The 15,965-nt window shown below is 33.8% G+C and overlaps 1 protein-coding gene across 9 annotated transcripts in view; it reads right to left on the bottom strand.

Annotated features, from left to right (window-relative positions):
- WDR72 (WD repeat domain 72) overlaps positions 1-15,965 on the bottom strand; it is a 126,096-nt gene that overhangs the window by 60,641 nt on the left and 49,490 nt on the right. For all 9 annotated transcript variants that reach the window (XM_048060187.2, XM_013177322.3, XM_013177317.3 and 6 more), the window contains 3 exons: positions 8,287-9,107; positions 3,117-3,208; positions 759-841 (listed from right to left, as the gene is read on the bottom strand). In XM_048060187.2, coding sequence (XP_047916144.2) covers positions 759-841; positions 3,117-3,208; positions 8,287-9,107 — 996 coding nt within the window. The remainder of the gene's footprint in view (positions 1-758; positions 842-3,116; positions 3,209-8,286; positions 9,108-15,965) is intronic.

Here is a 15,965-nt window from a genome sequence, read left to right as displayed (position 1 = left end):
GATACTAGGAGAGAACATACATGACTGTTTAATCAGGCTGTTCAGGATTTACAGTTTGGCCATGAATCTGTGTTTGTATACAGAAATCAGAAATAGAGCCATCCTACTATGAACAAAACTATAATTTTATATAAAGCGTGGGTAGCTGAATACCCACCCCTATAGCTAAGTCACAAATGGCTTTGAATGTTATGGCATTTACGGCAGTTTGGTTGCAAACAGGAAAAAAAATGCACTACAAAGCTGGTTAAAGATCATTGCAAACCTGAGTCTTAATACTAAAATTTGTGTAGGATTGATAGGATGGTATTTGCAGTACTTCACAATTTCAGTGTCTTAAGATCTTTTCAGATGAAAGGTATGAGGTAGCTTGTTCCACACCTTATCTTTCCACACACTAATCTCTATTGGTAGATAAAACCATTATCATTGCATAAACTTATCAGTCACTAAATTCAATGGAAAATGTAAAAACATGCTGCAAACTCTAGAAAACATCACTAAGCATACTTGGTGATTATTCATTCAGACTTTAGGACACTTACCTTCTCATATTTGAGCATGCATATTAAGGCTTTATAAATAGAATACCCCATACCAAAGTAATCTGATTTTTAAAGATATGAATGCCATGATTTATATATAATATTTTACATAAATTAGTAACTACGGTATCACATTACAGATTCCAAGTACTAAACTACAGTCAATGTCACTTAAAGATTAGATTGTTGCTATTAACACAGCCTATTACCTACCTTTATAGATTGGTCACTCCAACAACAAATGAGTTTCAGCAGTGAAACTCTCCTAAAGTCAGGGGAATGGCGTTTACTTGTTTCTGAAAAACACATACATAACTTATGAACTGACAGTACACATATAAATACAGAAATACAAAGATGTTAAACATTTTAACTTCAACAACATCTGAAGAAGAATAATTTCTCAGAACGTTTCAATCTAATGCCGTAAGCACAAGTCATCCATATCATTGTCATCTGAACTATTTACTGTTATCCAAAATCAGATTAGTCCTTTTTGTTTACAGTTGTCTGCTTATTTGCAAAGACCAAAACAAAGTATTGAAAGTATCCTGATTGCACAATGCAGTCATCCACTGAGATGATGGAGTCCTGCCACGAAAACTGGAGCTTGAAAGAATTGCATGGGTATATGCATACTGTAAAGTCAATTGTATTCACTAGTGTAGTCTGAAGAGGATCAGTATGTTATTCAGTAGATGGCTTTATGAAATAGTTATGTTTGTCAGTATCTAATTAAATATTTAAACATGTATATACATGCAGGTATGATCAAAAAGAAAAGTGAAAAAGAAAGGAAAATAAAAAGAGAGCATGTGATTTTTTTTATGGTTAGATGGGATAAGAGCAAGCATTACATTCTTTATCTCTGGTAGCTGACATAACATGTACCATATTATACAAAATGTAAAGGCTAATACAAAAATATAAAAAGCATTGACAAAATAAGGCAAAACTGATCATATGAAAGTAAACTTCTTTCATTCTCACATTTTAATTAGAATTTTTTTTGAGATTTGTTCATACATCAGGATGAATTTTTCTTTTTTCCTTTTTCTGACACAGAAAAACTTGCAAAATTGCCACGTTGAATGTTGCTTGATTTTTTTGTTTGTTTTGTTTTCTTGACCAGCAGATATGGTAAAGACATTTTATAAGTATGGGTAATTAGTGCCAAATTTTCAAATGCTATATTCTCTGATTAATGATTTGGCATTGGGACCAGATTATGAAATTAACATTCTACCTTTGAAACAATTCTTTCAAAGAAATTTTGAAGTTCTTCTACCTCAATTAACATTCTATCTTTGAAACAGAATTTGCTTCATTTCAATGATTTCAACTGAATACAAATTTAAGTATGGCCTGACTTCATTGCAATAAAAGAGAAGATAGTGTTATTTTTCTCTCATGTTCTGTCTCAGTCAATGCAAGTCTCTGTCACTGTAAAGATTATTTCAAACACAATGCTCTCTCCCTTCCCCCCCCCCCCCCCCCGAAAGAAAGCAATATTTATTTGAATTGGCAGCTTTTATCATTCTCACTAACCTAGATAAGAGCTAACCCGAAGCTACTCCATTCTAAACATAAATGGTCTTTTAGCAAGTGTCTCCCATAACCAAAAAGAGAACAGCAAATATGGTACCTTATCCAACCTTATTGTCTGTTCTCATGAAGATATAGTTCAGTTTAATGTCCATATATATGCAAAAGGCTCCTGTTCTAATTTGGCTTTATTCCCATCTCTTTTTACAAGTGTAAATATATACAGAAACTCCAAAAAGGTCAGCAGAATTAAGATTTAACATTGCCCAGTGTTTCCTTGATGCTAAAGCGGTCATTCCTAAAATGTCTGTGTGATACACAAGCTAATTTTAGATGGGGATTTTAAGGTTTATTTACATACCATGAGAAAAAGTTTTAACTTGAAAATGTTCATGTTATCCGTCTAGACAGGACTTAGCTGATAACAGGAACACTATATTTGTTAAGGTAATGTATAATGTCAAATATTCATATTCTTTCTTCTATTCCTTGGTTCATTGCATGCTATAAAAACAAGTTTACAGTCGCTTGCAAGCCAAGAATGGTGAACAATTGCCTATGAGACATTAATGTGAAGAAATTACTTTATTCTGCACTAAGCCAAGAGTCTAAGGGCATCACTGAACTGTCTACACGACTCTTGTATTACTAAGGCAACAGTTTGCTTTAAGGGTTGTATATATTGTAGGGTGAGCATGTAATGGTGTTGAGGGAGATGGGGGAGGGGGAAGACAACAGTATTTGTATTATTACATTTCTATTTTTCAGATTGCTGGAAAATATCTTTAGAAACTCAGCCAAATGTTTTGCCATCACACAACATATATCTTTGTATTATTTAATGTGCTTTTGTATGTAAAAGTGATATTCACAGAAAATAACATTAAACCAGTTAATCCAGACCTCCACAATGTTAAAGAACATAAATAGTTTTTTCATTATTGAAATTAAATGATATATTTTAGCAATTAAATGCATGCCAAACATAACAAAAAAAAGCTAATGTTGCCATTCTTCAACACTTACTGCTTGATAACTCTTCATAAAAACTGGAAAACGAAGACATGGCTGCTTCCATATTTCGCCATTTGTCATGTACAGATTCTGATCGATGTGGACTAAAATAATAAGAAAATGTTAAATAAAACCTGAATATACTTACAAAAACCTTGTGTCTGTTTTAAGATAGATATTCACAATCACTATAGATATTACTATCAGTCAACCACACATTAGTTTATCCTCAAAAATAACTTGCACACTTTTGCCCTCAACTTGTTATTGAAACAGTCATATATACACAAGTCTGAGTATCATCCATATGCAGAAATTTCATGTTTAGCCAAAACTTCTTACAGTTAACTTTTACATTATTTTATACAAGCAAAGTCCTGTGAAAAGAATTTCATCAAGATACCATTTTCACCAAGTACCTGAGCTGTTTTTCTATTACATAGGATAAAAGTCTAAGAGTGACAGCTTTAATTTTTACAGGATTTCACCTTTTCACAGTTCTGAACATTCACTTAGAATATAGTTGTAATACTTGGGATTTTGATAAAGAGCTACAATTTAGGGGACATGTTTGTATACCTATTAGTATCTAGGAGAACCCTTCAGTACTTGTCTCTGACTAATGCAGGAACCTAACCCTTGAAGACAAAGAACATGGGTGGAAAGGAAAGGAAGTGGAAAACCTCCCTAAACCCTTGCACTATCTTAAACTATCTCTTTCAAATGCTTTGCTATAGTGACCCTGAATTTGTGTGCCGTTTAAAAAATATTTCACCTTTCAAATTCACTACAACCAACAAAAAGTCATAATATTTTGAAAGCTTTACAATACTAAGCAATTCTCAAAATTGTCAGCTTGAGCACTTTAAGGTACAAACACAAATCTCAAAATGCAGCAGCACAAAAATTATTTGAAGATCTGTTAGCCTTTTCCTGTTTCTGTTCCACTTTTATAACCTGACATTTTACTACAATTTCCTCTATTTTCAGAGTTGGTCAAGTTGCAAAAAAATGCAGATTCAAAAATATTTTTATGAATAATAGCTAATACTCAGTCCCAAGTTTTTCCAAAGTCATTTTTTTCATACTTTATTCTTTTTTTGGATTATGAAGAGCTTGTGTGTGTGTGTGTGTGTGTGTGTTTATTGTTAAATCACTTTAAAAAGCTACTTCTTTTGTTTGTTTTTAAAACAGATTATTACTGATTTGGTAGCATGTCCAAAGAATTTTTTTGGACAATTATTTGATGTTCATTATTTTCACATCCCCAAAATTTCATCCAACCAATCAAGCAGCTAATAGTTCACATACAAACTATATCCTGAAGCTTATTGATCCAAATCATTACCTGAAAATGTATACGAGTTAAGAGTTTGTCAACCAAATGTTTTTCATTAGGGAGTGATGAACTGCCAAAGACATGGTTTACGCAGAAACATATATATGCCGACAAGGACACGTATCTGCTCAAAATGAGAATACCAGACTCATCCAAGAATACCCAAAAGTGTATGTACTGACTGAATTCATTTTCCAGTTCTGATTCTCCATATTAAAAATGTATTTTATTTAACAACAACAACAAGTCCTTTCACTCTCCTGTAATAACAAAATTATCAGATATGCCAAAGAACAGGGATTTAAACTTTATTATTTTCTTCCCCAGATGAGGGCCATAGCTAAAAATAAAATAATTCTCCCTACAGTCCAAAGAATATGTTACTGCTATAAGCAAAGTGGTCCAGCATAAAAAGAAGAAAGCTGTAATCCCAAAATTATCAAACTAGTAGCTAGACATCAGGCTATATTGACAGAAATAAACATGCAATTCTATTCTCTATTGTGAAATTAGGCAGGAATTTCCATTTCAGCTGCATACATATTAAGCAAGTATCTTGGCCACTGGATAATCTATTCAAGTGTTCTTTCTCCTGTTTTTGATTTCAAAGTTTAAAAGCTTCAATTTTCTTGTGTTTGCACTAGTGTGCTAATAGAAAGTAAACTTTCACAAGATGGAAAGAGTTGTAACTCTCAAAAGGAGATTACTGAAAAAGTAAAAGGATCCTACTAAAACGAGATTGAAATGTGTTTTTTTTTTTCTTTTGTATTAGTAACTGAAGTAGTAAAAATTGTTTGTACCTCAGTAATAATTAGTAGACCAGCACTCTTACAAGCTTTAAAAGCAGTCTTACTAATTCCTTCAGCAAATGCTGCAGCAAATTGGAATTCAATATGTAGTTTTTCCCTTGGGCATGCAGTAGTTTCAGCTAAATCAACTGCTCAAGCAGGTATGGCTACACGCTGTACTTTTAGAAATCAAACTATATAAAACTGTATTTGCTCAGTTTCTTTCAAACTTTTAATTAGGCAAAAGTGCATTATTTAAACAGTTCACCAAAACAAAATTCATTCCAACCCCAAAAACAAAGTGAATAATGTATAATGAATAGGGACAAGTCATATAGGAAGATGAAAAAAAAGAATTAACATAGGTTGTGATAATTTTCTCAAACCTAAATTATTTGTGAGAGGAATAGGTGAAGCAAATGCTAAATCACAAAATCATGGTAAATATATGGTCATGTTCACACTAGGCATGTTACTAGGCATTTTAAAAAAAAGGAAACTTCACAGGAAAAGGGCTTTTTACCCTACGTGGAAAGATAGATACATTTGCATACACATTACTGGTTTTGAGGTTATACAGAATTTATAGATACAATTAGATAGCAAATTCAGATAGCAAAACTATGCTTTTAATACTCAGACACAAAGATAACGTTATCATATTAAAGTAGATAGTGTCTTTTTTTTCCTAAGCCTACCAGGTTTGGAATCATTAAAAAAACAAACAACAAACTAACGTTTGAAGAATGAAATTCATTTCCTTGACTCTAATATGCTTCTTCTACAAAGACAGATGATTTTTTTCTTTAAATAACATCTTGTGTGTGTGACAGAAAAACAATCTTATTGTCTTTACTCACACAACTTTAATTCTCTGTTAAAGGGATGGTTCTTTACTGTAGTGGGGCATCATTTGCACATTACAGCTGTTAGGAAAACGTACAAAATTCTTTACACACTTCATCTGTTATCTCTGTTTATTAGGGGAAAAAAAGTGAATTATTACTCACATGTTTAACATTCCAAAACAGTTCTTGGAATGTAGGGGGGGGGGGGGGGGGGGGGGGGGGGGAAATAAGGTCTGAACAGAAAGCCATTATGAGAAAAAAAATTGTCACCAGCAGTATAGAGGAAAAGGCCCAGGTGACTCTAGAATCTCTAAGGTCTACGTTAATTCAGAAGATACAGTCTAGTTCTGATCAAATTCCCTATTAAAGAACACTATCTTTCAACACCAGAGAAAAATTGTGTCTACTTCTCAGGTTTTTTTTTGTTTGTTTGTTTGTTTTTCTCTTCCCCTGAATGTAAGAGAAAGTATTCTTTCCTTACTAGGAAGGAATATTCTTAAAAATACACAAGACTGTGCAAGTAAAGTCAGGAAAAAAAAGATTTGTGTTATCTCTGTCTGGGCTCATTGTACATGGTATTGCTGCTTAGGAACTCAATGGAAGCTTAACAGCAACCAACCACCCTCCCTCCACCCCCCAAAAAAAATAATAAAGAATTAAATGGATACAACTCAAGAGTTCTTATTCAGGTGACTCCATTAGGAGGTAACAGCCCATATGAGAGCATCACAAATGACACCAAACTGAAACTTAGCCACAAGACAGCTATAAATAAGAATACTATTCAGCTCTTAAAAAAGATGCAATCCAAACCAAACCATGTCAAAATCCTAACTAAAGCATTTCACAGTCATTGAATATAAACTGTAACATCTTATTGTAACTAAAATTTATGGCTTTTTTTTTTTTGTATTTTGTACAGTAAAAAAATCACTTATTTCTACAGGTGACACTTGCTTTTATGGCTTTACCTTTCCTAGAGAAAGTTTAAAATTGTATAATAATGTTTTCACAAAATGAACTATGTATTTTTTCTATACAACTTCAATAATTTTATGGGAGAGATGTTCCAAAGCCAGAATTTGTCAGGAAAAATGTATGATTTTGGTATGTTCCTAACTGAATACGTTGTCTCTACCAACAGAGTACTGTAAGACACAATGCAAGCATAACTTTTTCTTGCATAAAAAAGATTTCATGTTCAAGCTGGAATCTTGGAAGCATCCTTTAATATAAGAACTTTTGTTGAATATGTACCAGCAGGCAATGCGATAAGCAGGAAAAGTAACTGAGAACAGTATGTTTGTCCTGCAGGATGTTGTATACCTACTGAGGCATCCTGAAGGCCCAGAGCCTTGTGGAAGATGCACACAGTTCTTTGCTGCAGCAGGATCAATATTTTTTGTTCCCCTCCTTACCTCTAGGTCATAGCATCAACAACACCGAATTTCATTGTCCCTAAAATACTAAATGTGGACCAACATTGGTTTGCTGAATGACGACAGTCTCAACAGTATCCATTGGCTGACTAGTGGGCTCTATTTGGCTGGGTCAAATAATACTGAGCATACTATTTCTCTCAATGCAGAAAAAGTGTTTAATCAATAAATTTGTTTTAAGTAACGTAAGTGTTATTTGGTATGGTTCTTACAACATAACAGCTGATGAAGTATTCCTTCCCTCTAGCTGCCATTATTACTCTGTGTGTGTTACTTTAGATAACATAACTAGTAGAGATTTTTCTTGCCTCTCGTGTTTTATTTATCTGTGGAGGCAGGGGTTCTACTGTAAAGGAAGTATATTGCTTATAGGGAATGGAAGTTAAAACAGCACAAATGCGTTAATACATGTCTCCAAATGTGCTTGAAGAGACCTCATTCTCCTTAGTCTAAGATAGCGAGGAAAAGAGTTCTGTCTGGAAAGACAGGGTGTGAAGTTGGATAATTCAAATTCTTGTTCAGCTGAAAAGTTTCTTATATCAGTTTATTCATCAGCTATAAAGATACCTAACTTTCACCTGTTCTTTCATTCAAAATACATCCTATAAAAAAAAGCTCTACAGAAAGAATGCAAATTCCACTGAATATATCCATATTTAAGGTATCCATATTTAAGGTAAAAATTAGTCATGTCATTCCCTCCTCCTCCCCTCCCTTTTCTTTCAAACTACTTTGAAAAAAAAAAAGGCTCAAAGAAAAGGTTCTTACCTTTCAATTTCACTTGTATCTGCTGAAGGCATGTTAATTATCCTGTTGATTAAAGCTATTCTGTTAAATAAGAAAAGAACTGTTTCTGATCCCTTTGCTCCATAAGCATTATTCACTGGTCCATCCTTCTTTTCAGTTTGTCCTTCAGTTGCAGCAAGGTACTTGTTTGATAAATCAAACACTCTTTTTGAAAACAAGTTACTTAATGTGTGTTCTTCTAGCACGCCACAACCAGCGCACTTCCATCCTGGCAACATCAGTGATACGTGATTTTCATTTGACACAAGTCCAAAAGAAACTGGACACTGGAGCCGCAAAATATCTAGGTGTCTTACACAAAGATTGTCTATTTCTTTATCTACACCCCAGGGTAAGAGACACGACAAAAGCAGTTTAGCTGTATCTGTGGCGATGTCCACATCAATGTTTCCTGATGACTGCATTCTAGTCTTTCTTGAACTCTTCATTTTTTTCTGTCTCTTTATGCCGCCACTTTCTTCCAAAGATCTAACTGCATTAGTATCCCCACTGACTTGGTTTGCACAAACAGCATCTACTTGCCCATCCACTGTTGATATGGAACCAGCAGTTTTATTTCTTTTTAATGTCAGTGCCCTTTTCTCAGTAGTACTTTTGGCTCTTTCTGTAGTGTCAAGGTTGTGGAATGAATTTGATGACTTTAATCCACAGAGTTGAGATGACAGCAGAAGTTCCACAAGTTTTTCCAGATCAAATAAGAGAATATGAAAGTTTGCACTGTTCCATTTTGTCTTAACTGGTAAAACAGTAAAGGGCTGTCGAATGAGGCTGTTATCCATCATCTGAAAGAAAAATATTAAACGTCCAAAGACAAATCCATAATATTTTGTAATTTTATAGATATCAGCATAGAGTTGCATATGGAATAGGCTAAATCCATTAACTTCATTAAGTTTAATTTAATCATATTTATTCACTTCTTACTTAGGAAAAAGATTTTTCTTCTACAGTTTAATATATGCAAAGGGACATGTACTTAAATACTGCAATCCCAATTCCCTAAAGTCTTTTAAACTAAGAATATTCTAATAAATTTTCATTGTAGAGAAGAAATTGATTTAATTTAATTTTATTTATTTATTTTGTCTGAGACACACTTCAGATGAGTTTGCAGGAAAAGAACTACTTTCTTTCATAGGAATCATTGTGCCTCACTACCAAGGGGCACTCCTCTGAAGTTACTGGAAGGATCATCAAATGTTAAAATCAAATTATGAGATGGTGACATCTGACATCAGAAACCTGCTCTATCTATTAAAGAAGCATCTTTTACCTTCAGGGAAACAACAGACATGAGTATAAATTCCATTTTGATTCTTTTGCCCTTTTCTTCAAGCAGTTACGGCTTGTATGCTTTTATTGTCCTGCACAAGCCTATACTCTCAGCACTGTGTTCATTCTAGCTTTTTCATCTTTACAAGCAAGCATGTACAAGCAGAAAGATAGAGAAGCAAATTTTCAGCCCAGTGATGCTTCTGCAAAGAGACATCGTAGCACCATATTCCATAGCACAGGTGATACAGGATTTTCTAGATATTTTTGTGATAGCCAGAAATATTCTGCTAATGCAAATGAAGAACTGTTTCTGTTGATCATATGAACTGAATCTGAAAAGAAACTATCAGCAAATATTAGTAAAATGAGGCGACAGCTGGATTTAATTTGAATGCAATGTTGATTAACTCATCTTTCTCAAGAGTACTTTTACCTAACTCCTTTTATATTGCTAACAAGTTTTATAAAATTAACTATTCCTAAACTGTTAATATTTTAGTTACAAATAACACAAGTGCAAATTTAACCATGTTTACAAGTAATTTGACTTCTTAGTTTTGGATAATAAAATAATTTGCTCTTCTGTTATTTAGAGAATGATGTTACCACCAGGTGAAGATAGACTCTAAATACAAAATCTTAAAGATCTCTATAGGAAGGCATAAATAAGAGATTACAATGGCTTGTTCAGGTTTTCTTTCCATCTTTCTATCCCTTTCCTTTATATGTGTATATATATATATATATATATAAAATGTATATATATTATTGTTTTTCAGCATTAGGATTATTTTAATCATTAATTACAATATTTACTGGTACATAAGGAGAATCCCATGGAATGCAAACACTGGAATTCATAGGCTAGTTTTAACATTAATAGAAAGCATTCTTATGCTTTGAACATTCTTCTCTGTTCTATAATGCTTTGAACATTCTTCTCTGTTCTATACATTTATATTTGGTTGACTAGCATTTAGAAGCCTTTAGAAAAATCACCATACAAACAAAAGAAAATACTTTGACAATGTCAATCTGTTGAGGCATCTGGTGATGCTACTGGGTGCAAGGTCACAATAAATGTTTATTGGCAATATGAAAGCTTATTGACATTGATCCTAAAAACATCTACGAAGTTATCTTAGCTCTCTGCCATAGGCATTTAATTCCATTGAAAGAAGGTGGACATCTAAAGCTTCAGACATAAAACACTATTTAGAAATATGGACAAGCTATTCACTGTAACATAAGATGACAGAAAATGGAAGGAAACCCATAAAACTAAGTATGAAATGGAGAGCTGGGAATAGCATTTCATGATGGCTATTGAAAAGTAGATTAAATTATTTACATTCTGTACTGTCTTTCCTGAAATTCCAGAAGTATTTTACAAAAATAAGTTTTACTATATACAGATAAGTATCAGAATTATCATTTTTAAGTGAACATATGAAGAATTTAATAACTTGGCTTCAAAAAGTGGGCTAACAGCAGTTGCAAGAACAAAGCATGACCTGTCTCTGAACCACATGATCCAACTTTGAGGTCTCCCTGTTGCCAACACACAGGTCTCTGTAATAAGATACTTTTTTCTTTCCTGACAATTTTTGCTTGATGCAATTTCATATATCATGGGATCTTTCAAACCCAAATTAGCTGATCTGATAGTACTGTGTATACCCAAATATCAAGCCATTCAAGCCTTAACATTCTCCCAATGAATTTCAAATTTTCATGTCAAAAAAAAAGGATTCATCTAATAATACAAAGGCTTTCTTCAATTCTGCAGGTTAAATGACCAGAGGCTTCTTTTTCTGATTTACCATTTTTAATTTTAAATTTTATTGTTGGCATGGCCTACCTTCTGATTCCACATCAGTGGTCAGGAAAGAGATGCCAATGTTCATCTACTTTCATTATTTAGCTGAGCAATTAGGAAGATTATTTATTTTAAAAAACTTCTGAAAGTTATTACAGGGAAAAAGCTTTTCATGGCTTCAGTAACTTGATCCAGATTTTAAAAGCTGATCTTTGTCCTTTTTGTCATTATCCAGGTGTATGGATCTAAAATAACTATAAATGGCTAAGGCACACCACTGCACTTCAGTTTTAAGAATTAGCTGGATGTGCTACCACTTTTTTGTGCATCAATAGGAATAAGTTTAACAAGAATTCACTCTGAAGGAGATCTATGCCAGTCAAGAAAGTAAATTTTAGTAATAGAAAAACATGTTTTTGTGAAGTCTAAAAACTGTCACTAAAAACATGTTCTCATTATCATGATATACCTAACACCCCTTTTTTTTTAGTTGAAAACTGACAGGTAGGAAGCACGTTATTTTATTGTGTCTTTATACATTATCACCAAATTAATACCACCATCAGCCATTTCAGTTAAAATATTGGCTAGTTCCTAACAAAACTGATGAATTATCTCATAAAGCTTTTGAAACCATCACATCTTAATTTAAACAAATTCTGAAGTAAAATAGTGTTTGTTCCCCTCTCCACACCAAACAAAAACCCTGTTAGATGCTGAAGTTCAGTAAAGAGGTGAGATCTCCCTTGCTCAAAAACACAGCCATGTTGATGACATTCCTGCTAATAATTGGAGTTCAGAGCATTTGCTGCTTCGAGAAATCTGCATTCACTGATAATGCTCCATTTGAGGCCTTCACCTGTGAGCTTTAAAGAAGCTTGGCTACAGACCAAAGTTTATATCCAGAGACTCATCATCTCTGGTTGAATGACAGCTTTCTATATGTAGGAAAGAAAGGATTAAAGGAGGCTTTGAAAGGGCAAGCTATATGCCATGCATGGCAACTATGACCTCTCTAGGGACCATCTAGGGAGCCATTAAAGGTATTTGAGCCAGGACAAGACACAAGCCAACTTTGCAGGATTTCTTCTGACACGGAATCCCTTCCTTCCCATAACTTCAAAGACTGCTCTTTTACTTCCCTCTTTTTCTCTTTACAAATCTTTACAAAACCACCTTAGCAGCCCAGAAAACATTTTCCCTTGTCTATGAGTAGTGGGAGGTAGGGGGCTACCTTTACCATAGCCCACAAATAGATCAGCGTTATCTTTAACATATTTAAGTCATACATACTATGTAAAATTTTAATGGGAAGCACAATTCAAGTGTTATTTTATCTAGCTGCCTTCTCATCTCTAAAAGCATTTTTCCACTGGGATACAACTTAATCTAGGAACAATATTCCATGTAAAATACACACTGCCATTAGCTGGCAGGGATTCCTGTATTTTTTCAGCTCCTCATGTATACCTACTATTTCTGCACTCCAGCTTTCTTTACCAGATGCACTCTTGTTGGCTTTGTGCTAAAAATAGATTTGACAAGAATGGTCTTGACATTAATTTTACATAAAAGAAACAAAGTGGCAAGATCATGTGGTAGACTCTAGAAGGAAAACCAGACTCAAAGTATACTTAGAGAACACTGTACTGAGAAGAAATAGGTCAGTTCTCATTGTGGGTAGTATCAACTTCTACACAAAAACGTGTCCAAAACCATTAAAAGGGATTCTTACAGACTTTTGGTTTCCTTTATCCATTGTACTCTTTTTTTTTTTTTATCCCAAAGAATAATAATAAGCCACAAAAGCGCCTGCAATATGAATTATGGTATATAAAGCATAAATGTGAGCCACTCTGCCAATTCCAATCAGTGAGGGTTTTTTTTGTTTGTTTGTTTGTTTTAAATTATGCACATTCAGGGGGGTTAAAATTCTGCTCCTTTAAGCTTTCTCTTGTGAGAGTATATTTTGGTCCATTAAAACAGATCAGTTCTCTCCTGATTCCACTCAAAAAAAAAAAAAAACGCTCTAGAAAATGTTAGGCTGAAATGAAGAACTTATTCTTAGGATAAATTTTAGTTAGATTTTTTTTTGGGGGGGGTGGGGGTGGCAGTGAGCATCACTGAAGTATTGAGAAAGCAGACTAAAATTCTTAAACTGTGCTATGGGTGAATTTGAGGCCCAGGGAAGGGGGTGGTAGCAGCTGGGGAGGGGATTTTCTCTTAGTGTCCTGAGTTTGTTTTTTTTTTTTTAAGCAGACAAACTTCACTGTTTTGACAATCATTAAAATAATCTTAATAGACCACTTAATCAAAGACCCAATAAAACACAGCATTTAAGTCCATAATAAAAGTTTGTAAGCATGACTTTCACTTTTAAAGAGTAAATAATCCATTATTAAATATACTTACTAAAAATAAATCTAGTTTATCAGTTAAATACCAGCATCCTTATGTGTATGCTTATGTGTATTCAATGAAGACAATCTGTGAGAAAAGTACACGCACTTCACCATTTCACAAATATTAAGCAAAAAAATGTAGTTTTAAAAACCACTCTTATGGTCTAAATTGCTTTAGATAATTTCTGAAATAGCACAAAAGTTTGAGACTATGGATGTATTTCAATGAAATTAACACTTCTTTTCCTGTAATCTGACCTTTAGTTACACTACAAAAACAACAGAAATTTTAAATAGCTTTCACATGTTTCATTTACTTCCGTTTACCGTTCATTACCTCTGTGGCAATCAATAACATTGACAATAAGTAGGATTATTATTTTATAAACTAATATGTGACAAAACTCAGCTACCAAAAAGAAAAGGAAGGTGGGGCAGTAGAATTTGCCAACTAAAATTTTTTTGCAGGTGAAGAATTTTCTGCATCTTGATCATACCAGTTACTGGGATATCAATAGAAGTTCAGAACTCCTAACTTTTCTTGGAATCACGTCCCATCATTGGTCTGCCTCTAGGCTCAAAAAAATAAGCACGTCTCACAGCTGTTTGTAAAAATCTGTCTGTTACTCCTACCCTATGTTTTAAATTTTTGGTTCATGGATCTGGAAGAACTGTTTTGACTGAAGGATGGCTACCACGTCCAGTTGTCTTAAATAACTGCTTGTATTGCCAGTGACAGCTCTGTTCTGTTCTCCATGATACTTTTGTCCTTGATGGTGGGTAGCAAGTCTTTGTTGTTGTTTTGCTTGTTTTTTAAATATGAATATGGAATACCTTAGTAAGTGGCTTTACCTGACTAGACATTCTTTTTAACCTTTTAAATGAAAATAGTAACATTACATAATATATGTAAGAAACAATTATGTTTCAGGGACATATTTGCAGGTGCAATCTAACAGTTTTGCAAAATAGGAAATTTGTAATTGTCTCAAAAATACAAATACATAAACAATGCACAAAATGGCTGGCACAGTGTAAATTAAAGCATTAAAATCATTTCTAAATCCTCTGAGCCCTGGGCTGCTGGAGATGATAGTTGATAGTAGTAAAAAAATTGCCTCCTTGAAATGTGCTTGGTGGACAGCAGCTTGATGATTGGCAGCACAAATAGAAGACAAACAAGAAAGCCTTCAATCTGCAGCTGATGCACAGGAAGAACATGGGGAGCTGAGTTTACAATAGAGAAAACATTACCAAGCTAATGGCACAGGCAATCATTTGACCACCATGCATCTCTGATAGCAGCAGGGCATCCATTTCCAGTTAAGTGTTAGAGTACCTTTTTGCTTTCTCTGACCACTGCAGGGGTAAAACAACCTAGTGCGTGAAACCCACTGACTGGTAATAAATTACTATATTGGATACTTTTTGTTTTCTTTCAGCAATGACTTTACTGTGTATTCCTGCTATCATTACCAATTAAAGTGGAGATTGCTTTAGCAAGCTATATCTAACTGTATATCAGTCCCTATGCTCCAATTGCTTTAGCAAGTATCACAAGGTCAAGAGGCTCCTTTGACCTTTATCAGCTAAGTCTCTCTGACCACTCACTATTTGAAGCAATCTCAGCTGAACAGATGGACACTTTTGCAGATTCTATAAAGCTTAGAATATAAAGATAAATGAAATTGTGTTTGGGGTGTCAAACTGGTTTATGAACATAAAATATTGCTACCAAGTTCCACAAAAGTCTCAGATTCCAAAGAGCACATCTTAAATCTGCACTACAAATACAACACCTCTTTATTGACTAGAAAAATATATTTTTCAGATTCAACTTCTACAGATAAAACTACAAGCTTCGTACAACTTAACTTACTAGTTATGACAAAGTTACTTCGAATTTTGAAAGCTTAATTTAATTATTTTATTCATTTAAAGGGCAAGAAGAAAATTTAATCCAGCCTTTTACCATAACAGTCAGAATTAGTGTAGTACAAAGCGCACGTTCAAACAGATCATAAAATGGAAAAATACTAGAATAGTTAGATACTACAGAACATTCAGATAGGGCTTGGACCTTAATTCTAAATTTCCCTGAACTTAAATATTTGAAAAACTTACTCTTGAAATTACTGCACCAA

This window comes from Anser cygnoides, chromosome 11 (genome assembly GCF_040182565.1).
Source record: "Anser cygnoides isolate HZ-2024a breed goose chromosome 11, Taihu_goose_T2T_genome, whole genome shotgun sequence".
Lineage (NCBI taxonomy): Eukaryota > Metazoa > Chordata > Aves > Anseriformes > Anatidae > Anser > Anser cygnoides.
The sequence above is the reverse complement of the archived record's forward strand: the minus strand, read 5'-3'. Positions and strand labels throughout refer to the sequence as shown.